At 49.0% G+C, this 26,901-nt stretch overlaps 2 protein-coding genes across 13 annotated transcripts in view; one reads left to right on the top strand and one right to left on the bottom strand.

The window, feature by feature from the left end:
- Positions 1 to 5,167, top strand: part of PAK6 (p21 (RAC1) activated kinase 6) — a 38,434-nt gene extending 33,267 nt beyond the window's left edge. For 6 of the 11 annotated variants that reach the window (XM_030451055.1, XM_030451056.1, XM_030451052.1 and 3 more), the window contains 2 exons: positions 413 to 547; positions 2,399 to 4,508. In XM_030451055.1, the coding sequence (XP_030306915.1) occupies positions 413 to 547; positions 2,399 to 2,566 (303 nt within the window). In that variant the 3' untranslated portion in view covers positions 2,567 to 4,508. Of the gene's footprint in view, positions 1 to 412; positions 548 to 2,398 lie in introns of all 11 variants that reach the window. The other 5 variants (XM_030451060.1, XM_030451061.1, XM_030451059.1 and 2 more) reach the window with 5 other exon arrangements.
- Positions 5,168 to 7,720: 2,553 nt separating this feature from the next.
- The window catches only part of PLCB2 (phospholipase C beta 2), a 37,131-nt gene continuing 17,950 nt past the window's right edge, over positions 7,721 to 26,901 (bottom strand). The window contains exons 8-32 of one of the 2 annotated variants that reach the window (XM_030451042.1): positions 26,782 to 26,882; positions 25,989 to 26,155; positions 25,647 to 25,793; positions 25,225 to 25,382; positions 23,317 to 23,399; positions 22,873 to 22,957; positions 21,426 to 21,597; positions 20,548 to 20,645; positions 19,757 to 19,853; positions 18,863 to 18,947; positions 18,387 to 18,511; positions 17,275 to 17,429; positions 16,680 to 16,844; positions 15,534 to 15,633; positions 15,192 to 15,296; positions 14,207 to 14,292; positions 14,018 to 14,114; positions 13,710 to 13,769; positions 12,486 to 12,693; positions 12,106 to 12,274; positions 11,641 to 11,717; positions 10,097 to 10,192; positions 9,711 to 9,768; positions 9,139 to 9,225; positions 7,721 to 8,628 (exon numbers count right to left, since the gene is read on the bottom strand). In XM_030451042.1, coding sequence (XP_030306902.1) covers positions 8,356 to 8,628; positions 9,139 to 9,225; positions 9,711 to 9,768; positions 10,097 to 10,192; positions 11,641 to 11,717; positions 12,106 to 12,274; positions 12,486 to 12,693; positions 13,710 to 13,769; positions 14,018 to 14,114; positions 14,207 to 14,292; positions 15,192 to 15,296; positions 15,534 to 15,633; positions 16,680 to 16,844; positions 17,275 to 17,429; positions 18,387 to 18,511; positions 18,863 to 18,947; positions 19,757 to 19,853; positions 20,548 to 20,645; positions 21,426 to 21,597; positions 22,873 to 22,957; positions 23,317 to 23,399; positions 25,225 to 25,382; positions 25,647 to 25,793; positions 25,989 to 26,155; positions 26,782 to 26,882 — 3,054 coding nt within the window. In that variant the 3' untranslated portion in view covers positions 7,721 to 8,355. Of the gene's footprint in view, positions 8,629 to 9,138; positions 9,226 to 9,710; positions 9,769 to 10,096; positions 10,193 to 11,640; positions 11,718 to 12,105; positions 12,275 to 12,485; positions 12,694 to 13,709; positions 13,770 to 14,017; positions 14,115 to 14,206; positions 14,293 to 15,191; positions 15,297 to 15,533; positions 15,634 to 16,679; positions 16,845 to 17,274; positions 17,430 to 18,386; positions 18,512 to 18,862; positions 18,948 to 19,756; positions 19,854 to 20,547; positions 20,646 to 21,425; positions 21,598 to 22,872; positions 22,958 to 23,316; positions 23,400 to 25,224; positions 25,383 to 25,646; positions 25,794 to 25,988; positions 26,156 to 26,781; positions 26,883 to 26,901 lie in introns of those variants that run through there. The other variant, XM_030451043.1, reaches the window with a different exon arrangement.

Genomic DNA, 26,901 nt, shown 5'->3' with positions numbered 1-26,901 from the left:
CCCTGAAGCTTGGTGTAGGCTTTGCCTGCAGAGGTGAGGACAGATGTCAGCAAGGAGCAGCCTGTGATATGGATCAGTGAATCCATCAATGCCATGAAGGGAGGGGAGGAGAGGAGGGAAGGCACAGATGGGAGCTCTGAAATTATGGGCAGGTGGCAGCAGACTGATGAGTTTTGTTTACCAACCAACCAGGTGTAGCACAAGCAGTTACTTGCAGACCTTTGCATGTTGCAACAGCAGAGTGGCTCAGTCCTGGGTGGAAAGTTGTCTGTGTTAAACTGCCCTAAGGAGTCCCAGGGCACTGAGTGGGTTAATGTTTGACCCTCTGCTCAAACTGTCATGGGTGGGGTCTCACAAAGAAAGGACCTTTTGCTCCCAGCTGTGTGTATTGATGTGACATTGGCTCCCACAGGTGGATATCTGGTCTATGGGGATCATGGTGATAGAGATGGTGGATGGAGAACCCCCCTATTTTAGTGATTCTCCAGTCCAGGCAATGAAGAGGCTCCGTGACAGCCCTCCTCCTAAGCTGAAAAACTTCCACAGGGTGAGCAGACTGGCAAAACACTCCTAAAGCTGATGATTATCCTGGGGAAACATCCCTATCAGCCCCTCCCAGGACAGCTGGCTGCCAGGGCAGTCTTGCTAGGACACGTTTCTTGGGGAACTTGGGTGGCAGAGTGGCTGCAAGCTGCTGCTGACAGCTGCCTTGGGAAACTGCCCCAGGAATGGAGGGGCACAGACCTGGGAATGCAAATCAAAGCTGCTGCCAGTGGACCTGACAGTATCTTGCTGGTGGTGGTAGAGTAGCTCATCTTCTAGGGAAGCAAAGAGGAAGATCATTACTCTTGAGAGTTTCCAGCTTCCTGGGCTTCAGGAGTGCAAAGTCTGCATTCTGGTCAGAGCAGGAGAGCTCAGCACAGACCAGCAGCTCCTGGAGGCACTGCAGCTGCTGTGGAGATGAACTCAGCTTCTTGGTTCTTTAGAACAAAGTGGCAGTGACATAAGAATTACAGTGATTGCCTTTTGGTCACCATTTAGAGCAGTCCTCCTTTCATTCCAGTCCAGGCCCCTGAGATCAGCTGGCTTCTGCAGCATTCTGAGCTAGCCAGCCTTCCCAATTAATCAGAATATCTGCAGCTGCTAAAACTGAATAATTGAGGAGGTCAGGCTGCTGAACTAACAGCACACACTCAGACATCACCAGCTGCTCTTTCCTCTTTGCCTTTGTAACACTCATTCAAATCTCAAGGTCACATTCTGGACCCAGTGCCTGCACCCTGAGGTGGGTAAAGCCTCTCCTGGTCCTGGGTGAGGTGACCCTGGGAGCCAGAGCCCTTCACAGCCTCACTCTGCTCCACTTTCTCCTGGGAAGCAAACTTGGTTCCAGCAGACCTCAGGCCTGCTGGCCATGCTGCCCCATCTCCCTGATGGAGCTCAGCACCAGCTCTGGATTCCTCCCTCTGTGCTGAGGACAGCTGGTGGCTCAGTTACTGTCACTCTGGGGGCAGGAGGTTGCTCTGACACTGCCTGGGATCATTTTCTGCTTTTCCAAAGCAGAGGTAGATTTATTGACAGAGTGATAAAGCCTGGACCCTGACACTGAGCTGTGCTGTGGCTCCACCCTCTAGCAATGCACTGAAGTTGTTCAAAGCTCACAAAAGAAGCAGGAGGTCAGGGGGAACAAGATTTCATGACTGAAGTTAACCAGAGCTGGAAAAATGCCCCCAGACTAAATTGGATGTAATTAGCAGCATTAAAATAAATATCTCCCAAGTTCATTTTTTATTCAGTGTTAATGATGCAGAGGATTTCTGCCAGCAAGAGGTGTGCAGAGCCTTTAAGTGGTTCTTGGGGCTGGCTACTCAACAGGCTTTTGCACAGCTTTCAAAGGACAAAGCTGCTGAGGTCATTTAGCTTTTCAGGATAAACCACTCTTGATTTTCATCACCTTCTTACAGCAGCAGCATCAGGTTCCCAGAGTCAGAACCTATTTGGGAATCCTATTTGACTGTGGTCAGTAAATGAATGAATTGATCAACCCTTCACAGCCAGAGTGATGTGCCTCAGGTAGCAGGAGTTCTCATGAATTTTGGGGCTGAAAATCAACAAAGATTAAATAGCAAAACGGGAAACAAAGTGAAGTTAGGGGGAAGGAAGTGGCAGGCAGGTTTGTCTTCATTTGCTCTGCCCCATTAGAAAGAAAACAGCTCGTGGAAATGTTGTGCCTGTGGGTGCCAGAAAGCTCTCCCTGGGGCATACAAACACGTTCCCTCCTCTTACATTGCTGGGCAAAAGCAGGGCTGGAGTTGGAATGTTCAGCATCACTTTTACCCAAAACCCCTCCTGCTGTCACCTCAGCTGCTGCCTGGCTGACTTGGTTGGTTCCTTTTCACAGACCTCCCCAGTTCTGAGGGACTTCTTGGACAGGATGCTGACACGGGATCCCCTGGCAAGAGCCACAGCACAGGAACTTCTGGATCATCCCTTTTTGCTCCAGACAGGACTCCCAGAGTGCCTGGTCCCCCTGATCCAGCAGTACCGAAAGAGAACCTCCACCTGCTGACTTGACAGAAGGGGGAATGCGGGGATAAAGTCGTGTTTATTAAAAATGATATTTATATATCTAGAGGTCTGATGAGACCAGGCAGTCTCAGCCTGTGAATGGTGCTTGGAACTGGTCAGCAATCTGCAGAGGGTGCCCATGAACACTGTCCCTGCCTCCTCAGCCTCTTGTGGCTCCTTCTTTGCTGCAGACAATCAACCAGGACTGGGCCCAGGGTGCCCAGGGGTGTCTCAAGATCAGATGTCTGGGGACTTGTGGATGGCTTCCTCTGAAGGATGGCATTTTGAGGTGGAGTCTGAAGTTGTGGAGTGTCTGAATGTCTGGAAAACAATGTTCCTGCAAACCTTGGCTGCTGATTACTGAACTGGAACTGTGTTTCTCAATGAGAAATGTGATCTTTGTTCCCTTAGGTGTACACTGGAGTCTTGAGCTGACCCAACTGGATGTTTTGGGGCACAGACCCCTTTACACTCTCCAACAATGCACAAAGACTTAACAATTTTTTTTCCTCTGAGACTTTTTCACAGATGAAAAGTTTTAATTTCCTTCAATTAAACATGGACCTGGAAAACTCTACATATTTTCCTAGGGAGCAGATGTGATATGTATATACTTGTTTCTAAATGGTTCTCTGCATCAACAAACTTCTCTCTTGCTGAGGAATATGTATGGTTTAGTGGTCGATCTTGAATCCATTTCATGCTCTTAAACTTTTGGAGGGGAAACCCCTTGGATGCACGCCTCCAAAACAGACTCTGTGAAGATGACAAGTGTTCTGCCACCAGGATCTGCAGCTGAAAACTCAGAATATGCAACATCTCCCATGCTGGTGGGAAAGGAGAGCTGGGGGCAGCTCATTCCCCTGTTTGCTTTCCAGGCCTCTTTCTTCCAAAGTCCTTTCTCCCAGGAGAGGCTGAGAAATACCATCCTGAGACAGTTATTGTGGAGCTCCTTGGGGGTGCTCCAGGGGCCTGGATGAAAACGTTTCAGCTGTCCTGTGTGTATCCCAGGGGAGGTTTTTGTGTTCCTGTGGGGTGGTTGTTGAGCCTCTCTCTCCCCTGCAGAAGAGAAGAGGAACTTCTGGTGTCTGCTTTGTTTTTGGTGTGCCCTTCCCCACCATCCCTGCACTGATAGGTTCTGAAGGTTACTGGTTGTCTAAGCAGCTCTTCCAGTTATTTTCATTTAGATTTAGATGTTTTGTATGATACACTTCTGACCTGTGAGGTTGTCAAGGTAGTTGGGCTGTAGGTCAGGCTGTGACACTGTGCAGTAATGGTGTTGTTGTCGTGAGCTCTCAAGAGCATAACCTTACATGGGGAACTGGGATCCTGTTTGGAAACCTCCAGACACAATGTGTTGGGATTTAAGTTATTCTTGGGACAGTCCTACTGTCCAGAAACTAACCTCAGAACTGCATTTTCTTCAGAAGATGTTGATAATCTCTGTCCTCTGCTATTTACTCCAGTTACAGATCCTGCTTCAGAACTGAAGCCACAGTTGATTACTTGAAGTAATTTGGGATGGAATTCATCTGCACTGATGCCAGCCTCTAAATGGTGGGCACCCAGTCTGTGAAGCAGAGAGGTTGGCTCTGTAGACCAAGGTGAGGGGAACAGCTCCAGAGGGTGGGTGCCCCCTCTCAGATCCCTGCTGAGGGTTGGAATTGCCCCTGCCCAGCAGCGGGGTCAGAGGTGGCTTGGCTAGACTGGATGTCTAAGTCTGGGGCTATTGAAGTTGGTTGAAATGAATTCATTTAGCTCCTCTTTAGCTGCACTGGAAACTTTTTGATGTAAAATGTTTCTGTATTCTGGATTTACTGCTTTTTTTTATGCAAAAGAGCAGGGCTTTGAAAAGATTTATAATTCGAAACGAACGATCCTGCTCGTCTGTAGTTGTGAATCCTTTGCACTTGTGTTTTAAATTAAAGTAGATCTTGATTTATTCATAAGCCTGTTGTGGTGCTGAGATGCTTTAAAATATGTCTATAGGTCAGAGATGTGAGGGAAGTGTGTAAAAGCTTGAAGTCTGCTCTAACTTAGCTGCTCTGTGACTTTTAAAACAAGACCAGACTGTAGCAGGATCTGGATCCTGAATCCAAGGTTCCTCTGGGATGGGAGGTTTAGCACTGAAAACCATTTCATCCTTGGGCCCCAGTCTCACTGAACACAGTGTGGGGGGAAGGCCCTGGGATGATTGCATTGAAATCTCTTATACAATTTTAAAACCTCTTTACTCCTCATGTATTGTGCAGATAGTGCCCACCCAGCACAGAATTCAACATCTGATGGTTGTGTTTCTCTCTTTACAGTTTGTGCACGGCCTCTCACCAATTAATTGCTCCATTACTTTAGATGAGTGTGGAATAAACCAGAAATCCTAAGACAAACATAGATTAGATAGAAGATTGAAGCTCTGTCTCCAAGGCCAACAGCTCCTTCCCCACCAGCCAGGCAGGAGAATGCCAATGAGCAGAGCAGGTTTGTTGTGTGCATTGCAGTCCCAGTTCAGAGTGAGATTTCTTGTATGCTGAGTGGTACCTGAGTGTGTAACTCAGTTTGTTAAACACTGCAGCCTCTTCTCTGAAGAGTGGGTAATTGTGCCTGGAGATGTTGTTTTCTCTGTTTTTCTGCTGTGCTTTCAAGGAGGTTCTGTGTACATCTGGGGGGTTTCTGTTGCTCTGTGTCATGTTTCACCTCCTTCATTCCCTTTCATTTTCCCTTTCTCCCAGCCATGCTGGAGCTGAGGCTGCTCTGTGCTGCCACAGCCCTGGCAGTCAGCACATCCTGGGCCTTTGAAGCTGGCAAGTTGAATTTATCTGAACAATTTGCTGAATCAAACAGGGAGTCTGTCTCTGCTGTCACCTCCCAACTGCACTTGTTTGTCTGTAATGGTGCCTGTCCTCAGACAGGGCTCTGCTGTCAAGCACAGCAGCTTATTATCCCTTTTACTGCAGAATGGGACAAATCTTTCTCCAGATGCCTCCCTCTTTTAACCAGTGGTTATAGACAGCCCCTAGATCAAACAAGGCTCCCCACTTTTAAGCTGGTTCAGTGAGGAGAATCCTGCACATCCCCCTGTATCCTGGAGAAAGCTTTTGCTATGCCCTAGATCCTGGTTTAAAGGTGATGATAATGATAATAATAACCAGTGATTCTTGAGCATGTGGGAATACGTGGGGAGCAGGAAGAGTGTCTCCAAAATACAGCAGCTCCTTGTGTAGGAGCCATGGCCACGTCAGCACCAGAGCTTTGTTACAGAGGTAGGAGATAATTTTGGATCATTCAGTACAAACTGAGCCTGCACTGAAGCTCTCGACTTGGATACAGTTTGGAGGAATATCTGGAGCAGCTTTTGCAGGATGCAGGGTGGCCACTAAATATTTGAAGGGAAATTTTCCTGTGCAGGAGTGGGAGCAGAGAGCTGCCTGGACCCCCTGTCCATTTCCCAGGGCAAAACTGGGGCTCTGCAGTTGTGCAGATTGGAAAGCAAGGAGTTCCTGTTGCTTACAGAGAAGGGGAGGTGGCCAGGTGGTTTTTTTGGAGCTGCAGAGGGACATCAGAGGCTTCTGAAGTTACTGCCCAGGGAATGATGATAGAAGTAAAGCTGAAGCAGCCAGCTACCTGCATTTTCTGGCTGTTTGCTTCTCAGTGTTTGGTTGGCAGCATCACAGAGGGATCTGCATCCATCCACCACAGCAAACTCAGCTGCTTGGGGCTTTTCCTCCTGCCTGCAAAGTGCTCAGAAAAAGGAGAGGGCAGGATGGGCACCCAGGGTGCTGACCCAAGGCAGGGCTGAGGGAGGAGGCAGCAAGGGGCAGCTCTCCCCTCAGCTTCTCTCAAAGTGTGGGATTTTCCTTTGGTCCCTAAATGTTGGTGCTGAGTTCTCTTTAGGGAAGCTGCCTGCAAAGGTGTTGGCCAAGAGCTGAGTTTGACTGCTGGGAATTTGGAAGTAATGCTGTGGTCTGAGCCCTCAGTGCCCTGTGGCTGCATCCCTGCAGTGGTTGGAATCCTCCTTTCCTTAGGGATCCCCATGATTTAATGTTTAGAGAACAAAGTACAAAGTTTAGGCTCCTGAAAATAAGTATTTCAGGCAAGAGAAGTCAGTGGTACAGGATGAGGTTTACAAGAGGCCACAAAAAAAGATTAAAATGTGGAAAAATTTAAGACTGTACCCAGGTCTGCTGCTGTTCAGTGTCTTCCCAGGCACTGTTCTTGTCTGAATTACTGTGGAATTTGGTTCCTGTATGAAACAACCTCATTACAGGGACTGCTCTGACCCAGCTCCCATTTCCCCCTGTGCTCAGCAAGCAGCCTCTGGTAAGCAAAACCACAGGCAGGGTTTGCCAGCTGCAGGAAGAACTCTTCAGGGATGTCTGGATTCTGTGAGCAGAACAGAGCTGGAAGCTCGGGAGGGGCCATTTCTCCTCGGGATATGTGAGTAGCCATGTGCAGGAGTGAATCCCAGCCCTGGTGCTGCAGGAGGGATGGGCAGAATTCCTCCTGTGTGGTGCAAAACCTCTGCAGTACCATTTGTTACTGAATTGTTCATTTTCAAGTTAGGTTTGGGTTTTTTATTTTTTTAGCACTAAGATGCCATCTGCATAAACCTTTGCTCCTGTTTTCTGTGACATTCTGCTGAAGCTGGGCCTGTGCTTCCTTCAGTAACAGAAAGGTTTGCACAATAGGAACTGGGATGTGTTTGCTTCCTCAGGTTTCAGACACTGGGGAATGTTAATAACATGAATCCAAACTGCTAAAGTTAACTTTGCTTAAATCTGGTTTTTAATTTAAATTTGAAAACCTTTAAAAAAACCCTCCTGGGAGTCAGGGTTCCCTCCAGGGGCAGTTCCTTGGAAGAACTTCTAAAAAGGCTTCTCTGGAGGGACTGACCAGGTCTGGTGGGAATGGACTGAGCTGTGCAGAGGAGAATGTGTGAGAGTGATGTTAGGTTTAAAAAGCAAACAAACCAACCCAAAACCACAACCAAAAAACCCCTCACTTTAATAACTGGAGAAGTTGAGTTGGAGACCTGTGAGCACGGGTGGCAGGACACTGCTGTGTCTGTTACCTTGTGGGGACCCTGGGCAACGTTTGGGACTTGCTGCTGTATCCACCAAGTGCTCTTTAAAAACAGGGGAGCCAAGTTTTTAAGAAATGCAACGTTTTATTTATTTATTTAACCTTATTTAGAAAATAAATAAGTCAGAAATGTACAATAGATAATTCCAGTATGATGTGAACACCACAGGGGAGGGATGGTGTCTGCTGGGATGGCAGACCAGGCCTGGAACCCCTTTAATCTTAAAACTACTTGAGCTGGTTGTTGTTGGGTTTGTTGGTGGTTTTTTTTTTTAGCAGCACTTCAGAATGTGGCTGTGCATTTATCAGCACAGTTTCTAGGTGTAACTGTTCTTATCTACCAACCATTGCTGTGACTGAGCTCACTTTTCCAGAAAAGACAGAAACCTGAAGAACAAGTTGCTGGGGAGTGGGGCCATGGGGAGCTTAGACTGCAGCAGAGCTCAGCACCTTGCCTGCCTGCAGCCACAGCCCCTCCATGCTGCTGGAACAGCTCAGTGCCAAGGCTGGGAGAGGCAGAGAGAGGGAGGGAAGCACTCTCTGAAGGGGGGAATCTCTTCAGGCTACTTCCAGTATCTAGGATAATAAAGTATTAAATTCCTGAAGGACTTCAGGAATTCCCCAGGGTGGAATGGGAAGCAGTTTGCCAAGCTGCTCTTCACTGTACACCTGCATAAACCTTCCTGAAGTGGGACAGCAAGGTGAGTGCTCTCACAGAATGCTTTCTTCAATCTCAGCACCTGGTTCAGCTCCTGAGCACTCAGGTGTGGCTACTGCCAGCTTTGCCACCTCTGCCACTGGCATCTTCTCCTCCAGTTGCCCTGCAGAGCCTTGTTCTCCCTCAGGAATGTTCTGCACTGCCTCCTTCCTGCTGGCTGGCTCCCCAGGGCAGCCTGTCTGGGTGCAGCTCTTCACCAGCTCCTGCACCTCCACAGTCAGGCTTTTCAGTTTCTCCTCATACTCTGCCTGTGCCTCCTGCTGGAGCTGCAAAGAGACCTCAGATCATTCTCCAGGCACTGGGAACAGTGTCAGACCTGCTCCAAGAGACACCCCAGGTCTGGACTCAGCCCTGTGCTCTCCAGCTCCCAGGAGGGGAGGATGCTGGGTTTCCATGGGTCTGGTTTGGGGACTGTGTGTGCACAGCACATCAGCTTTGAAAGAACACAGATGTGTTCTGTGTGGTTTGAGTCTGAGCACTCAGGAACAAGACTCATCTCCTGGAGCTGTGTTTCCATCACACTTCAACTTCAGGGATGTTCTGTGTGATGAGATGAATGGCAGTGTTGGCACAGGGAGTGCCCAGCACCTCTGACTTGAAGGTGTGTGGGCTCCTACAGCATCACCTTCCAAGTCATTCAGTTCCTCAGTGCACTGAGGAGTGGGGGTGTGCAGTGTGTGTGTGTGCAGGATGAGTGTAGCAGTAATTAAAGGATGTATTTTGGATTTACTGTGCTGAGTAACAGCCCTGACCTTGAGCTTCATCTCTGCCTTTACCTGGCTTTCTTTCTCCTTGATTGTTCTCAGATTGTCTGCCTGCTTCTCTTCCAGTTTCTGCTGACACCTGGCTGTCCTTTCTGTCACCTTGAGAAAGAACAAATTAAAAAAAACCCCACAGCCATTCATGTGTTTTTACAAACAAATGCTGCAGCCATCCCAAGCTTGTAACAGCAAGACAGGAGGTGCACATGCCACAGTCTCCCCCTCAGCCCCAATTCTGAACAATTCCTGCAGGCTCTGAGTTGTCTGTGGAGTATTTGAGCCCCAGTGCCAGGGAAGCACAGACAGGATCTGCTTCCAGAAGGTGATGGGGCTCTGAAGGGCACAGAGGGGATCTTTTGGGTCTCTTCCTCTTCTGCAAAATTTTTCCCATTATTAAAGGGATGTGGAGTCACACTGCTAATGAGTTACACTTTAAAAAACTAATAATCCTTGAATTAGAACTGCAGTGTTTCAGTGAGGGGAGCAGCTGCACTTTGGCTGTAGGAATTGCACAGGGTCCTGACTGCAGCAGCAGTTTAATGGGACTGAAATGCCTCCCAGAACAGAGACTGTCAGGGAGAACTTACCAGTTTGATTGTTTGCACCACTTCCTGAATGTGAGAGTTATTAATTTCCTTCTTCAACCTTTAAAGAAAGGAAATGTATTTAAAAAACCCCACAACAACCTATAATCCATCTGTTAGCTTTAAATAAACCCTGATAAAGTGGCACCCAGTGAGCCAGGCTGCTGGTGCCCACACACAGGCAGGTGTGTGAGGTTCTCATCCTCTCCTCCCACACTGAGAACACCAAATAAACCACCAAATAAAACACCATTCCATCTGGCTGAGACAGGAGCCAAATAACTGGATGCAAAAAACATTTTTTTTTCAGCTTAACAGACACCAAACATCCTGCCCTGATGGAGGCAGAGGCTGTGGGGAAGGGACAGTGGGACAGATTCACTGCTCACCTCTCCTGAGCAGCTTTGTCACTGGTGTTCCTCAGCATGGTTTGGATCCTCTCCACTCTCTTGGCCTCCAGCTTCTTCTTGATGTCTTTAATATTGCTGGGGAGAGACAAGAGGGCTGGGAGACAGGGCCAGAGCCCACCCCACAGGTGGCATTCTGCTGTCCAGAAAAGCAAAGTCTGAGTGACTGTGCAGCAGAAAGGCCAAAGTGTGAAGAACATTTCAGGACCTGTAACTATTTCTGTTATTTTTTGGAAGGGAATTCTAACAAACCCCATGTTAGGCTGACTTCTCTACCTACACTGGGTTCCTCTTGAGCAGCAGGAGACTGCCAGAAAGTATTCACAATGCTAATTCAAAAAAAAAACCAACAAAAAAAGGAACTATGTGTCTTTATAGAAGGGCTAAAAACCCTGAAGTAAGCAGAAAGGCAGAGAAACTCTGGCATGTGACTTGAACTGTCCCCTCCTCCACCTTCCCCGTTCCCTGTCTATCCTCCAGCATTGATGCATTTATCTCCCCTGAACCTCTCAGACCTGGGAGTTCAGCTCCACTTCTGGACTCCATGGCTCCTTCAGAGGAAAAGAGGGGAATTCACATGCTGGGTGACAGAAGTGTTCCCTGGGAACAGCTCTGGGTGCCCCATGTTTCTCTCCCTTCCCTGTTCTCCACCCTTCTCTCACATACCCCTCAATCACCTCTTCTCCAAGCTCAGTCCTGTTTGATTTCTTTTTTACTGCTCCTTGCCCAGCCCTGCCCTGAAGAGCTGAGTGCCAGCAGCTGACCCCTGTGTGCCCTGAGCTCTGGATAGGTTTTGGGTTCCCCCTGCTTCACATGATTTTATATTTATTCACACTGAATTTAATTGCCATTTTATTGCCTTTTGCTGAAGATATTTAAAACTTTCTGGAGCACCTCAGAGCCCGTTGTAGGTGATGGGACTAAATGCCACTGCACTGCCAGCAAACCATTAACCTGTCTGCTCCACCTGCTTTTCTGAGTCTTGTCTGAATGTGCTGACTGGCTGAGAGCAATGGAGACTCTGTCCTGCTGGAGGACACAAAAAGAGGAAGTTTTGCCTGACTTAGCAACTAAAGGCTGAGAGAAGATTTAATGGAAGGAGAACTAAGTGAGGATTTTAGCTGCAGGACAATGTTATTGCAAGAACAAATGGATCAATGCCAGGGTAGAAATTGGTGAATTGATTCTGCAGTTGATTTAAGTGCTGGAGCCAAGAGGCTCAGTTCACTCAGAAGCCTGAGCTGCTCAGTCCCTGGAAGGGATCAGGTGAGGGACTGACAGAGATGACACCCAGTGACCAGCAGCTTTGTTTCTCACCTTTCTGAGTGAGCCTTAGTGCCCTGGTTGGTGCCTTGGGGCACAAACACCTCTGGGAATCACAAGACAGGAGCTGCCTCTTCCCACCTCTGTGTCACATCTCTCCAAAGGAAACTTCCTCAGTAGCACCAGGCTCTGGGATCCAGCAGAAATGCCACCCCAGATAAGAGCTGTGTGTTATTACTTTGTAAGTCTAATCCTAAGCTTACCTTTCTGATGACTCTTTCAGTGCCTTCAGCTCAGCTGTCTGCTTCTCTCTGGCCAGCTCTGTGATCTTGCTGACTTGCTGTTCCAAACAAGGGCAAAATCAAACCAAGATGAGACACAGAGCATCACCCACATTTAATTGCCACCAGATTCAGCTCTGTTCCCCTGCCCTGAAATCCAGGGGCCAGCAAACACCTGAGACTTTGTGCAAGGGGTTTGTTTCCTTTTTGTAGCTTTGCTCAGGGTCTTTGAGAGAGCTGAGAGACAAGGATGCTTTCTGTCTTTGGTGTCTCACTGCCTCCATTCCCCATTATCTTGCATGGACCTGACAGTTGCTCTCAGGGGAGTTTTCTGCTCTGTGGCCACATTTCCAAGCTCAGGTTTTATTAAAGAACTTGGGATTTTTTTCAGGCTGCCCTTGCAGTGTCTCTCCTAGGGAACATGTTCTGTTGCCTTGCAGTCCTTACCTCTGTGGCATGCTGCTCTTTTTTCCTTCTGATCCCCTCGTGGTGTTCCTTCCCCAGGTGGAGCAGGTCCATCTCCAGTCTCTCTCTCAGTTCCAAGATTTGGCTATCAGTGCTTTCTGCCATTTCTACAGGATTTGCACATGGACCACCATCACCTGTTGTCAGGCTCCTGCAGAAGAGACAGAGCAGCTCTGCAGCATCTACAGATGCTGACACAATCCTTACCTTCCCCCCAGCCCTCTGTAAACCCCAGGAGATGTGGATGATCCCCACACTCTGTGCTTCCTTCAGGGGAGGGGAGCCCAGGTTTCTCCTTCTGCTTTGGTTTGGGGAGGTGACCCCCAGGCCAGGCCCTGCTGGAGACCCTGGGCTGTATTTACCTCTTCTGGGTTTTCCTAGTGTTTATCATCCTTTTCTTGCCTCCATAGCAGAGAGACTCTGAGAAGAGCACAGAGTATTTCTGCAGCAGCTCCTCCCTCCGTTTGCTGCCTTTCCTCTCCAGCTCCCTCAGCTCCTTCTCCTGCTTCTTCACCAGCTTCAGGAAGAGCTTCATCTGCTGCAGTTCTGCCAGGCTGGCAGTCTGAGGGTCTAGAACACAGAAGAATAGCAGATGTTTTCCCTCACACTGCATTCCTCAGCCTGCCCAGATGCCTTTTGGGGTCAGACAGGTTGGTTTGGGTTTTTTTCCTTTCCAGCATTGCCTTCATTCAGCTTTCCACCCCTTGGCAGCACTACAGCAGCTCAGGTCACCACCTGGTGGATGCCTGGCCAGGGGATGGCAGAGGATTTGCTGCCTTTTGGTATTTTGGCCAGAGGAACCAGGCTGGAGGGGATGTGCCAGTCTGTCTGTCTCCTGCCTCAGCCCTTTTCCACAAGTCTTAATACCCCTGGGATAGCCCCATCCTGGCTGTAAGGGAGGAGCTTCCTTATTTCATGACTGATTCCTTTATCAAACTGTGTTACACTGACAGGTGGTTTCATCCCTTCCAGTTTTAGTGCCTGGCATTTCTTCAGCTGTGAGGAACAAATGAAAGGGCTTTTGAGGCAGGTGAAAAGGAGAGGGGAAGGATGCCTGTGAGCTGTTGGAGAACTCAGTATCTGGCAGTAGCAATGACATGGTTATCTGGGGCAGAAAGGCCACAGGGAGTTATCTTCTCAGGGGAAGAACTCTCTGTTCTGGCTTGGAATGTGTAAAAATTAACAGAGCTCGTGGGTGTGTCTGCAGGAGGACACTGAGCTCCTCCTGGAAGGCTCCTGTTGAGTGAACTGAAAATCCTGCTCCCAGGCACCTCAAACCAGAGCCTGTGGGGCCTTTTAGCAGCTTACACGAAGTCATCAGAGTGGCCTCAGAGGGCCAAAGCTGGAGCAGTCCCTGACCTGTGCAGCTGACAGTGGCCCAGCTCTCCAAGGCATGGAGAAGCTTCAAGCTTCTCTCCTTGAGACCACATCTCTGAGCTCAAAGACTCTTGTGGTGCCTTTTGTGCTGGCTGCAACAGGCAGGGTTGGGCTCAGGCCTTTTCTGATTTGCAAAACCAGGCTCCATCTCTGTCCCTGTCAGTCATGGGGCAGGGAGGGAAGGGAAGGTGACTGCCAAGAGGAGTTACCTGTAATCTGCATCACTTCTATCACACTTTCATCCTTGGCAAAAGCTGCTGCTCCTGAAACTACAGAAGATGTTCCTGTTGCAGGATAGAAGCGCCATGCACATCACACCTGCTCCTCACAAGGGTCAGGAGATACCTACAACTTCTGGCATTAATGACAAGCACCAGAATTTAAGTCTGTGAATTGGCCTGAGAGGTTCTGACCCCATCACCACGGACCTTCCCCCTCCACCACTGTCTTTTTGCAGCCTTCTGAGTGTGCAGGTTTTCCCTTTTCCTTTTAGCTGCCCTCCCATTCCCAGCTTTACCTGCAGGCCCATTAGAAGGAGGAGTGCCAGATTTCCCAGCAGAGTCTGGTATCCCATTAGTTTCAGCAGAGGGGAAGTTTTTCTGTGTGCCAGGCCTCTAAAACAAAGAGGGAAGTGAGAGCTCCATCATTTCAGGCTGGATCCATGCAATGTGTTTTAGAGACAGTGGCAGAGCTTGGGGAACTTTACCTCCTCTGAGCCATCATTCAGCTTCCCTGATCTCTTGTCCTGCAGACTGAAGAACTTAATGGGGTTGGAGAGGGCAATGGTCAGATCTAGGAACAAAGAGGAGGTCTTGGATTATCAAATTCTACTCTGACTTTCCTTGCCCTCTGCTTTCCCCTCTGGCCTAGGACAGATATTTTGTGGGGATATTTTGTGTTCTCTGCTTGTAAGAAGCTTCTCCCTGACAGCACAAGGGAGGGAACCATCTTTGCCTCCATCCCATTGGGAGGTGATGGCTCCCAGCTGATGTCTAAGAGAATTCTGCTTCCACAGTCCAAAGCCAGACTAAGACTTTGCTCACCTGCTCAGCTCCCTGCTCCAATTCCAACCCAGAACTGTATAAACCTGAACTTTTTTTCCAAATATGTGCTAAACCCATCTCCCTGTGAATAAGTTTCATTTGTACAAACACAGGGGAAGAGAGTAAGCATGAGGGTCACACAAAGCTTGGTACCTGATGCTGTTACCTTCTGCATGATTTTGTTCATCATTATTTAAGGTTGAGCTGTCATTCCTAGTGGGGCTTTTTTCCTGATTCATCTCCCCCTTTCCAGCCATTCCCTTTTTAAGGGAAGATCCCTGCATCTCCATAGCAGCAAGAACTTCCCTCTCTTCAAGCAAGGAACACCACTGCTGTGGTGCTCCCTAAAATACTGCTGCCAGTGCCCCCCAGTTATCCCCTCTCCATCCTCAGAAACCTCTCTGGGCCTCTATAAAAGCAGTAAAGAGACTGACCCACTATGGGGAACCTGTCACAGTTCCCCTGCAAGCATCCACTCTCCTGGGAGGAAAGCCAGGGTGTGACAGGATGCTGACACACACTCAAGTCCCACCCTGACAACTAATTAAGGGTGCAGCAGGAAAGCACCCCCCAGGCTGGAAAAAAAAGCTCCAGGATCACAGTCTGGAGAAAGCCAGAGCTCCCCCCCTGCACTGCACCCCGTGCTACCTGCCCAGGCATCAGGAACATAATCCTTGATTTCCAGGTAGACAAAGAGGGAGGGCATGGTGAGGGGCATGTTGCTCTCACTGCGCAGGCAGATGTGGTGGTAGCCTGGAAAGAGAAAGCAGGAGAGGGCAGAGAACAAAACCTCTGCCCCTTCTTTGCCTCCAGCAGCAAAACAAAGGCTCTCATTACAGCAAGGCATCATGAACACATCACAGGACTAAGCCAAGGCTGTGACAGGAGGAGTCTGAAGGAAAACCCACACAGGTGTCCCCATGTCCTTCACAGCTTCCAACAGGTAAAGCCTCAAGGGCACAAAACTGGGGGAATTCCCCCCAAATTTACCTGCATGCACTGCAACAACAGGAATGACACGATGCCCAATGAACTTCCCTCCTTCCTCCCAGGCCACAATTTTCAGAGATGCCAACTCAGGCATCATGATCTAAGGGAAAAAAACCAGAGTAAGGCACTTCTGTCCTCACCTCTAGCTCCTACCAGTGCTCCTGGCTTCACTAAGTAGAACTTGACTCTCTCTTCCTCCCAGCAAAACAAGACCATCTCTCCCCTGTCTGTTTCTGCATCTTGTAATTTAAGGCTGCAGTTGATCACAGAACTGAACTCCCAGAAATTCAAACACAAAACACAGGTTTCTCAGAGGAGAGACTGCACAGGATCACAGGGGGGGCAGTTTACCTACAGAAAAAAGAATGGGGCAACAAACCCTTTAAACCACAGCTTCCATGAGGCAACTCACCATGGAGGGAATGAAGATGGGATTTAGCAATCATGGTAACTTTGCCAGAAGGGCTCTTGCCTCCCCCTCCTGCACCATTTTCTTCTGTCAAAAACCAATCTAAAAAATATTCTGTCTGAACCAAAGTGTTTCCTGAGATAAGGGTAATATTTATCTGCCATATCTCAAGCAGGCTGAAAATATCTGCTGTTTTACTGTGTGTCTGACAGAGAAGAATTGTGTAACCTGTGTTTTGCCTGTGTGAGTTACTGCAGAAAGGCCAAACGTGAGGATCACCTTTGTCATCACCTCCCTGTACCCTGTAGCTGGAGCAGTGACCCCTAAATGCCAATCAGGGCAGCTTTCTGTATTCTGGTACAACCAAAACCTCCCTCTGGTCCCATAACTTCTCCAGTTTGTCTGTTTCTCATTTACAGTTTAATCACATTCAGTTCCCTTCTGCTCCCTGGTGCCTGATGTTTTCAAAGCTGATAAAGTCAGTTCAGTCTGAAGTTCATCACAAACAGGACACTTCTGATGCCTTTTGCTTCCAGAAATGTTCCCAGCTACCCCTTGTCTGCTCAGGGAGATGTTGATGGGAAGTTGTTTTGGATCTTGTTGGACTCTATCCTGTCTAAACTGTGACTGAGACCCCTAGAACAGAGTCCCTTGTCACTGACTTCTCAAGAAGCAGTGCTTGTGGCCAAGGGGATCTCTAAGGGTTCTCTGCTGAAATGACCATGAAACGTTGTTACCTTCTCAAAAACAAAAGCCTCCTCTTTCCACACAGGGTTAATGGAGTTGGCAGTGGAGGTCAGTTTGGTTCTGTATTTGCGTTTTGTGTCCCTTGGCAACCCAAACAACTCCACCTCCACATAGGTCTTCACACTGCGATCCGAGAGGAACTGACCAGAGAGGATCTGTGAGCAAGAGGAATGTGATGAGACTCTGCTGGGAAGGAGAAGATGGAGGAACCCACCCATAACTTCACCCCAAAGGCACTCTCCTGCCCCCAAAACATTTTTTTTTCTGCTGCAGCTTCCAATCCACGACAGGCTCTTCTTTTATCTCCACTCAGATTTCTTGCTTCAGCACTTCCTCCCTCCCCATCCTCACAGCTTTGGCTTCTCCTGCACAGCAGATGCTGATTTTTCCATTTTCATGCGATTATAATTAATTTAAAATAGTGAAAAGGCTGGAGTTGCCATGGCAATACACTCCCACAGGACTCTCTGAGTTCATTTGCCACTAAGAACCCTCCTGGGTAATAAAGAGTGGGGAGCTGGATGCCACTGGCAGAGGTGGTGCCAGGCAGAGGCTGTGGGGAGGCACAGCCCTGGTGGTACTTGCCGTGACAGACAGGGTGCTTGCCACCACCACATCAATCCTGTCCACAGAGAAGGGGTCAAACTGCTTGTCTGGACGCCTCATGAACTCATGCTTGAGCAGGTACCCACACTGCCCATTGAACTCAAACAGAGCCATGTTCTGCTGCATGGGGACATCTGAGAGACAAAGGAAGACAATGAGAACACATTTCCGTGGGACCTCACCAGGCAGCTTCTGTGCTATGCCTCAGCTGAAAGATGCTGTGTTTTTACAGCCCCTGCTAGCCAAAGGCTCACAAAACCATTTCAAAAACTAATTAAGCCTCTCAGCACCCTACAGGGAAAAATATTACAGCAGCTGTTGTAAGAAAGGTAAGTGGTTTGCTCATGATTGCACCGTAACTCATGGGTAGAACTAAATTAAAACCTACTTTAAGAAGTACCTGCTATTTTGGGGTGTGAAGTAAACAGCTGTCTGAACCCTTCTACTCCTTCCCCTTTCATGTGGGGCCACCTCTCTGTCCATCTTCTCCTCTGCCACTTCTCTGGAGAACATTGTGTTGTGGTTTCTGCACCTGCCCTCAGTGTGATGCCCTCCTCATAACCAAACCCTCACATTCTCCCTTTCAAAGTTGTGTCTTTCTTTTCTCCTACTGATCCTACACTCTATACATAAGACACTTCTCTGAGGAAGGAAGAGGGGTGAGGAAGAGCTTTCTCTGGAGGTTTTTGTCTCCTTCTCAGGCTGGTTGTGCAGCAAGGAAAGGTCCTTCTTCCCTGTTCAGGCCAAAATACTGGAATAGCATGGCCAGGCCAGGCCTGGAGCTCACAAAAGCAGCCTGGGGGAAGCAGGAGGTCCTGATGCATTTGTGCACATCATTTAGTCTGACACCAGGCTGCAGGACAGACAGAGACAAGTCCATCTATGTGTGCATGCCCCAGCACTGTGTGCCAGGCTTGTGCTGGGTCTAGGAAAGTGCTTCTGGTTGGGGGGAGTCAAAGAAGAAGAAGGAGAAGAAGGAGAAGGCTTTGGGAGGAGGCACATGGAATAAAGGCATGCAGGGCAAGAGCAGTGTGGGGAATGGCAGCAAAGGAAGGGACTGACCACGAACTGGAGGACAATGTGACACCCACCCATGGTCTGGAAGTTGAGTGCCACCATCTGACAGCCAACATTCCAGAACATCTGGGGCATGTAGTTGGAGGAGTCCATCCGGGTGCCCTTGGGGTAGATCCGGCTCATCTGCCTCTTGTTGTATCTGGGGGGCTCTATGGGAAACAAGTCTGGGAAACTCTGCCTGTGTGTGCCCAGGGGCTGGGCCCAGCTGCTCAGCTTAGAAAAGCTGTTAAGCTCTGCTCCCTAGTGCTCAGAGCCTTCTAGACAAGGAGTGAGGAAAGCTCTGGGAACAGCAGGCTCCTTTGCCATGCCCTGGCTTTCCCTAAACCAGGAGGCATCCCCCCAGCCTGGAAACATCCCAAGTTCCACCTGCACCTGGGATCTCTGATGGAAGAGCTGAGCCAGGAGCCAGTTGGGTACAGCTCAGCCTTACCCAGGCTTCAGCTTAGCACTCATACCACACCAACAGCCCCAAAGGCTGCCAAAAGGATACTCTACAAACTGCACAGGGAACTTGGTGAGCAGATCATAAGCCTTCAGCTCAGTGAAGGAGGAGATGACGTAGCTCCGGTTCTTCTCTAGAAACAGGAGAGAGGAAAGCCCTGAGCAGAGAGGCAGGGCCAGCCCCATGGACCCAACCTGGCCTGGTGGCTTTCACTGCCTACCTGGTACAGTTTTCTGTCAAGACAATTTGCCTCTTTTTAGTACCTTTTCAAGAGACTGAAGACTAATACTCCCCAGAAGGTGATTTATGTTTACCAGAGAACTGTACAGAGGATTGGCCCACAAGGCTTAAAGAGCAACAATTCTGCCCACCTCTCCACTCAGGGAATAGTTCCTGCTTGGAGTTCTAGTCCCAAGTGAATCCATCAGTCTTGCTCAAAGTTCTTTGCCAAGTTTCCCCTTCTCCACTCCCCCATTTTTTTCTGTTTCATTTATTTCCTCAATCAACCCTGCTCACTCAAAGCTGGACCCAGATGTGGGAACTGTTTACAGGAACCTATTGTGTGTAAAGAATTCTCATGAATTCAGTGTTTCAGATGTTTCTCTGTCCACAGAGGAAGGGCAGTCACACACAGTAAGAAAACTGAGCTCAACCCTGCCCTCTGAAGCAGCCAGACAAGCCCACAGAGATGCCACTGGCCTCGAGGCTTTCTTGTCATCCTCACCCCTGTTACTGGGAGCCATATCCAACACCTCCCTGTCTGCTCCTGACCAGTTCCCAGGGTGGGCAGAAGGGAAGTGTTTGTGGCTGTGTCCATGTTGTGGGAGAGCAAGAGAACCCAACAGAAATGTGTGCAAGGAAGTCCCCAGGGCAGGTGGAGAAGAGCAGTGTGTGGGAGCACTGCCCTCCTGGTCACAGGGAAAGGTTTGGGGTCTGACTTACGGGCTGAGACTTCAAAGGAGTCAAATTTAATTGGCTGTATGTAATTAACCAGGCTGGACATCTCCTCATAGGCTGTCACTTCCAGACCAGCAGTGCCCTGAGCAGAGAACAAAATCCAAGAGGAAACAGATGAAGAGACTTTTCCTAGAGATGAAATAAAACACACCTGGGCTTCACAGAGAACTCTGGTGACCACCCTGACCACAGCACACCAGTTTCCTTGGCTTCCTGGTCCTGCAATTGCATTAAGGGCAGCCTGGGCAGGGACACAGAGTGTCTGAGTCTTGACAAAAACTGAAACTGGGGCACAAGGAGATAAGTAAATAAGAAGCCCCCAACCTCTCTAACCTCTTGAAATACAGTCTGGGATAAGCCAGGGGCATTGTTTTCCCTCCTCTCTGAGAGATACTGGGGAGGGAGAGATGGAAAATGTTGGGTTATTTGTCTGTTCAAGGGAATGCTGATCACCTCCTTCCCCCTTCAGCAGCAGCACTTCATGTTTCTGTAACAGCTTTTATCAGACTGAGGCTAAGCCTCTCCAAACACCCTGAAGGCAGACAGTTATCTCAAAATCATGCAGAGTATCAAAGGCAGAGTCAGAAATAATAACTCTTCTGCCATATTCTCAATGCTTGCAACCTCATTTCTCTTATTCAGTTTCTCCTGCTAAAGGAAAGCCTCCTATGGGTCACAGCACAGTTCATTTCCCTTTGCATTTTGGGTTCTATTCAATATGGTGAGGCCTCAGGGAGCAAAGAGCAGAAAAAGAAGAGAAACAGCAGTGCCAGCACCTCATCTGACTGCATCTTCTTAATTTCCTCTTCATCCAGGTTTCCGAGCTGTTCATCCTCTTCCTCTGGTTCCTCCTCAGCCACATCACCTGCCCAGACTAAACACAGAGCCCACACCAGTGGCACACAGAGCCAGGACAGAGCAGCCTGCTGGCTCTGCAGAACCTCACACTCCAGTCATGCAGGAACAAGAAGTGGCAGAATCACACAATTTGATTATCCAAACCCAAACATGAAGTACCATGCTCTGGACTAGCAGACTCAAGAGACCAAAGCATTCCTCCTGCAGGGCTCCCTCCACCCCCAAGAGTGACCTTTCCACTGGTGTTTTTCCCCCCCCCCAGGGTCACACATATTCATGGGAATAAATGTCCAGTTCTAGGTGCTCTGCAGTGGCTCTCACCAGGACAGGGCCTGAAAATTGGCTCTTCTACCATAGGTTCTGTGAGCACAAGAGGTGACAGCCTTGAGACCAGAGCAGGGGAGTGTGGTAGAAGGGTCTAGAAACCTTCAAGGACCTCATGTTCTTGAGGCCATGGTGAATTTGTGATTATCAGAGAGCTACAAGTTCTCCTCCATCAAACCAGTAGCCAGGGTGCATCATGAAGTCCCAGCTGATGCAGCCAGACAGCCCAGCACAGGCAGGGAGCTGACTGGTGGGCAGGGCACCAGCTGATTGTCTCCTCTGGTTGGAATGAAGTGTTTGAAAAAACTCCTAAGGTTTAATTTCTCTTCGAAGCTTAAGCTGCTTCTTGAGATAACTGGATTAATGACTGGTATTGGCTTGCCTCAAGCTAGTATTGGGTGATTTGGAAGGTCTCCAGTGGGTCAGACTTGTTCATCTAGCTGTACTGGTCCCAGTTTCCCTTCAGACATACCAGTATCTTCAGCTTCCATAGCAGTTGGCTGCTCGATGGTTTCTGGTTCCACATTCTTCCCTTTCTTCAAAGAGTTCTGCCTCTTCCCAGTTATAGACTGGTTCTTTTTGTTCTTGATCAAGATTTTCCCTAAGAGATCCTTAGGACTTGGCAGAGGGACTCCTGGCTTCAGCTGCAACAGATAAACTTCATGTTGAATTTTCATCACAAGGACAGAATTCCAACACTCATTGTTCCTGTCCCTTCCAGTCCCATTCCTCTGGCCATTTACTGCTGCACAGACACACCTCTCACCCTCTGTATTCTTTAATTTCTCCAACTGCCACCATACCCCACTTTATCTCTGCAGATTTTGCACCTCTCAGCCCTCTCACATTCTGCTGCCTGCACATGCCATGCTGTTCCCAGCCACCCATCCTGCACCACAGCTAAAGAAAAAAACCATCTACACAGCCTGCAGGCATCCACACACCTCTGGCTTTCAGATTCCACCTACTGCTCTCATTATCCCAGAGCCTCAGTCCTAGATCAGCACTCAGGCCGAATTTAAAAATTCTGCCTGCAGCAGATTTGAAAAAAAGATCCTGGAGTAGGTGGCTCAAGACAAGGATGTGTGATTCAGACTCTGCTTCTGGACCTACACTCCCCACACAGACAGCAACAGGCCTGTTCATCACTCAGCTGACACCATGAGCTGCTCTTTCCCACACACATCCCCTGTTCTCCCTCTTGCCTGGATAAGGACAAGGCTCTGGGCAGTGGGCAACTCTTGGTTTGCTCCCTGCTTCCTTTCAGCCCTCCTTTTGGTTTCAGTGTGCCAAAACACATGCCTGGGCTGGGTGTCTGAGCTCCCTCCTCCACTCTGCATGCCAAGGAGTTGCCTCATGTTTTGCAGCACACAGGCACCGAGTTGTTACCCAGTGTCCATCCCCAGGGCAGCTGAAGCAGAGAGGTGCAGGGGGGTCACTGAAGATGTCACCTTGTCCACAAAAATACAGCAGGGCAGGAGCTTTACTCTGAGCACAGAGCTGTGCCTGTCACTGACCTGCCCATCTCTGCCTGGACAGGAATATTTCCAGGCTGGAAGAAGGAATTGAGCCTGAAATGCTACTAAGCTCTTGTTCCTGTTTCTTCTGGAAGGAAGTGCTGGCAGATTTGAAACAGCACTGTGTACAAAAATACACTGACTCATCTGGGTACAACCACTTGGGTACCCAGAGCTCAGTTTCCAAAGTCACAGAGTGCTGAATGAGAGCAGAGTCAGGCAAGGGCTCTGGAAAACCACTGGAACTGAGAGGTCTTCCATCCCCTGACTGCTGCTCCAGGTTTATTCATCCTCTGCATCATTTTCTCATTCACTGACCTCGTGGCACCTCCTAGCACTAGGAGTGGCCAATTTTTTTTCAGTCAGATCCCTTCACTCACCTCCCCCCCAGCTGCCACTTACTGGGTGTTTCTCCAGGGGCTCTGTCAGCAGCATATCCCCAAATATGGTCCTGCAGTACTCGGCCATCTTCGCCTGCTGCTTGGGCCTAATGAAGAGAGAGATCCAGCAGGAGTGACAGATGCCTGAATCCAGTGTTTGGGATGAGCATCTACCTTGAGATCCATGTACCCTACTCAGAAAACCCTCTCTTGCCTTTCCTCAGGCAGCTATGCAGATCTTGAAGTTCCTTCCAAAGCCAACTGCCATCCCAAGTTAAAAGCTGTACACTTGGGGTCACCCTTACTCTGCAGCTTACAGACTCCCTTTCAGCTCTGCCCCACACCTCCAGGTGCTCCAGAAATCCCAATCAGTGTTTCAGGCACTCATTAGAAACCCAGCAGCTACGTTCTGTGTCTGCTCTGGACAACAGAGAACACAACTCTCTCCCCATCAGCAGATACTCACGAGTCCACGTGGTTCTCAAAGGAGAGGATGACAGGGTAGAGAGAGGTTTTAAAAGCACTTTCTGCAATGGCCTCGATGGCATCCTGGAGGAGAAGCAGTGGTCAGAGAAGGGCACTCAGCAGGGAGCCATGCAGCTGACCTCCCACTCAGTGGAGCCCCAAGTTTCAGATCTCCAAAATGCTCAGTCAGGGACTTCTAAAGGAACTGATCTCCTCCCAGTAAAAAGGGGAGAAGTGTTGCCTGTTCCATACCCACCCAAATTCCCAGCTCCACATGATACAACATGAACCTGAACTCCTTAGCTGCATAAAAAATATAAAGATGTAAGAATTAAGTTTTTATTTTTCTTACATAATTTAGTGTATAAAGAATGTCAGAAAGCCAGAGAGGCTGCACCTTGAGCTTGTAGAGAAAGGTGTGTGCAGCTCCAGATTAAACTGCTTCAAACTCTCTATATCCTTACCTCTGAACCTCCCCAATTTTTTAGCACTGCACCTGCTTACAAAGTCCTTCTGTCTGGCAGCAGAGAAAACTGGAATGTTCAATTCCAGCAGCACTGACATTTCAAATGCAAATACCATGGAAACGTTCTCAGCATTAATGATGCAATGAAAAAATAATCATATATTCCCCAGGCTCCTGTTAAACTGCCACAAACTTTCCACTATTTTCTTTCCTGGTGCTGTTAATTGACAGGGTAAAGAAGTGTCATTTGCTGCTTTGCAATTATAGTCCCCTCCTCCCCCCAAAACCCTGGCTCAGCCTCCCTTAGCACTGAGGGAGCCTCCCAAGCTGCTCCTCCATGGACCACTTGGACTTTCCATCACAGAAATTTGTGAGGCTCAGAGGAGAAGAAGCTCCAGAAAAAGCTACTAAAAGGCCACAGGTAATGGCAGGAAAGAGAGAGGTGTGGAGGGAAAGATGCAGGCATTATGTGAAATTAAAACCTGGGCACATGCTGGATTAACAGGTTATCATTTCTTTGAGGTACAGCCACCTCCTTCAGCAGAACTCTGCAGTCACAGCAGCCCCAGCTGCCACTACTGCTCCTGTCTGCAGTGAACCTCTGGGCAAAAAGCAGCAGGGGTACTACACCTTGGGGAATTGCTGCCACTGTGTATGACACTGCCTCTGAGCCTAAGGGCTGTGGGTTTTTTCCCCTCACATATGTATTTTAGTAATAGTGAAATGTGGGAATGGGGGGAAAATACAGAGTAAGCAGCTTTAAAAATATCTGCAGTGCCTGTGCCTGTTGATGGCAGCTGTGTAAAGAAGTGCAGGAAAACCAAGTGTGATGCATTGGCTCTTAACCTGCAAGCTGTTTGTAACTTCTGTGCTTCCCTGTCCTGTATTCCCAAGGGAGAAGCTGCCTTTGCCCTGTGCTTCTGCAGCCTGGGAGCTGACTCCTCAGGGAACACAGCTGCTGCTCCACTCAACACATTCCATCCACACACTCATGGAATTAGCAACTGAAACCTGCTCCTCCAAATGGACACCATGCAAGGCTGTAAGCCACAGAAACCTGCTGCAGACCACTTAGGAGAGAAACTGATTTTAACTGTTTGTCTTCTAAAAGTCACCTTGGTTTCCATCCAACCACCAACCCACTGTCCTCATGCAACAATCTGTGCATCCACCTTGCAACCACTTCCCCATCACTTCTACCCAACTGCCTACATTTCCCTTGTTCATCCATCTTCACCCAGCTAACATTGTCTCTTCTGCTCCTCCCACCCCAGAAATGGACACAAATCCAGCCTCTCACAGGTCTGTCAACCTTCCACTGTCAGCACATTCATTCTCTTGTCATCTCGCCATCAACCTTCTCCTCTCAGACACCTCTGGCAGTTCCCTCAGCCACCTCCTCAAAAACAGAGATCAGGGGAATGGAGAAAACTCCTTGCAGACCTTGAAGAGGATCTCAGTTGTCATGGTGAAGCCATGGGTGATGATGGGCTCCTCCTCGGGGGGTCTGCCCTTCCAGCAGTCCAGCTCCACGCAGCGGCAGCCAGCCAGCAGCGTCTGGCGGTACATCTCAGGAGAGGAGACACCAGAGAACTGACCAGCTGGAGGAGAGCAGAGGAGGGGACCCCACGTTACCTGTGCAGGGGGGACAGCTGCTCCCTGCCATCCTTCAGTGGGTGTTGGTGGCAGACTGACAAGATGATTGTGGTTACAGGGTGACGTTTATCAGCACTTCAGTGCCGAGCCCCTGCGTGTGTCACAGCCCTCAGCCCTTCACCTGCCCGACTGACTGCCAGGATCCTTCACCCAACCCCAGGGTGGGAGGTACAGGTTGGAGCTGAGGCAGCTTCTGGAACTGCTGATACCTGTTAGATAGGTGTTGTGGGAAGAGTTGATGAAGTAGTGTGAGAGCGGCTGCGTCATGTCCTGGTACAGCACCAGCTTGTCCAGTGCTACCACGTTGTTCTCAGGGCCACAGAGGAACCAGACCATGCCCTCTGGAGACAGCTGCCCTGCATGGAAAACAGAACAAAGATGTCACCACTGCAGAAACAAAATGGTTCTGGCACCTCCTTGCTGGGGCATTGCAGCACAGGGACTTGTGAGAGCCAGGACGATGGCTCCCTGGGGAAAATGAGGGTAGCAGAAGGTGTGAGCCCCTCTGAGGCCACCTCTGCAGCAAGATTTCTGGGCTGAACCAGCCTCACCTCTCTGGATGTTGATCCCACTGGGCTCGTACTTCTCTATCAGGCTCTGCACCTGCTCAGGTCTGGCTGGAGGGAAGAGGATGTCATTGAGGCGAGAGTCTCGCTGCTTCTTGTTGATGAACTTTGCCAAGTGCTCTTTGGTCATGTAGGGCTTTGCTTTCAAGTGGCTGAGGTGAGAGAATTACAGAGGAGCAGAGGTAAGGCCCATGTTTTACCCAGAAAACCTTCTCCCTGAAGAGAGATTGGTCCTTCCTCAGGTTAGCAACAGGGGTCAGTGATGCTTCATGCTGTGGCTTTGCTTCTTCCTGACTCATTCAATATTGGTTGTGCTGAGGAGATCACAAAGAGTATTCTGAGCCCCCAGCTTGAACTCTAAAGGGACCTGAACTTCACAGCACATTGAGTTTCTTGCCCTATGAAACCATTTAAAGAAGTCACAGATTTAGTTACTTAAGAAAAAGGTCACTGGCTCTTTGTGAGGACCTGTGGTTCTCAAGCTGTACCTGGCCTTGTCTGGAGCTAGCCACAAGCAGCATCACATCAGCATCATCTGGTGCTGGACTGGAGTCAGCCCTGATGATGATGATGACAGTTACAAGCCCCTGCAGCACAGAGAGCTCATCTTCTTTATTCAAGATGCAAACGAAAATGTTAAATGTTTGTGACCTGGGTTTCTGCCCCTGTAAGGCCTGAGACCAAACAAACCACATAACATAAAATCCCCTCCTCCCACCTTTTTGCCTCTTTTGCCACAAGAGATCAAGTTCTCTGCTGCAGCTTGAGGGAAACTCACTGTGAGGTAAAGATCTCATCAATCTCAGGCCGTGGACACAGATTCATGAGGAAGGTTTTATAAACTGTCTCAGGGAAGTCCTCTGGGTTGATGGCATCATTCTGAGAACACAATAAAGAC

This window comes from Calypte anna, chromosome 5 (assembly GCF_003957555.1).
Source record: "Calypte anna isolate BGI_N300 chromosome 5, bCalAnn1_v1.p, whole genome shotgun sequence".
Classification (NCBI taxonomy): domain Eukaryota; kingdom Metazoa; phylum Chordata; class Aves; order Apodiformes; family Trochilidae; genus Calypte; species Calypte anna.
This window is presented reverse-complemented; position numbering and strand designations above follow the sequence as displayed.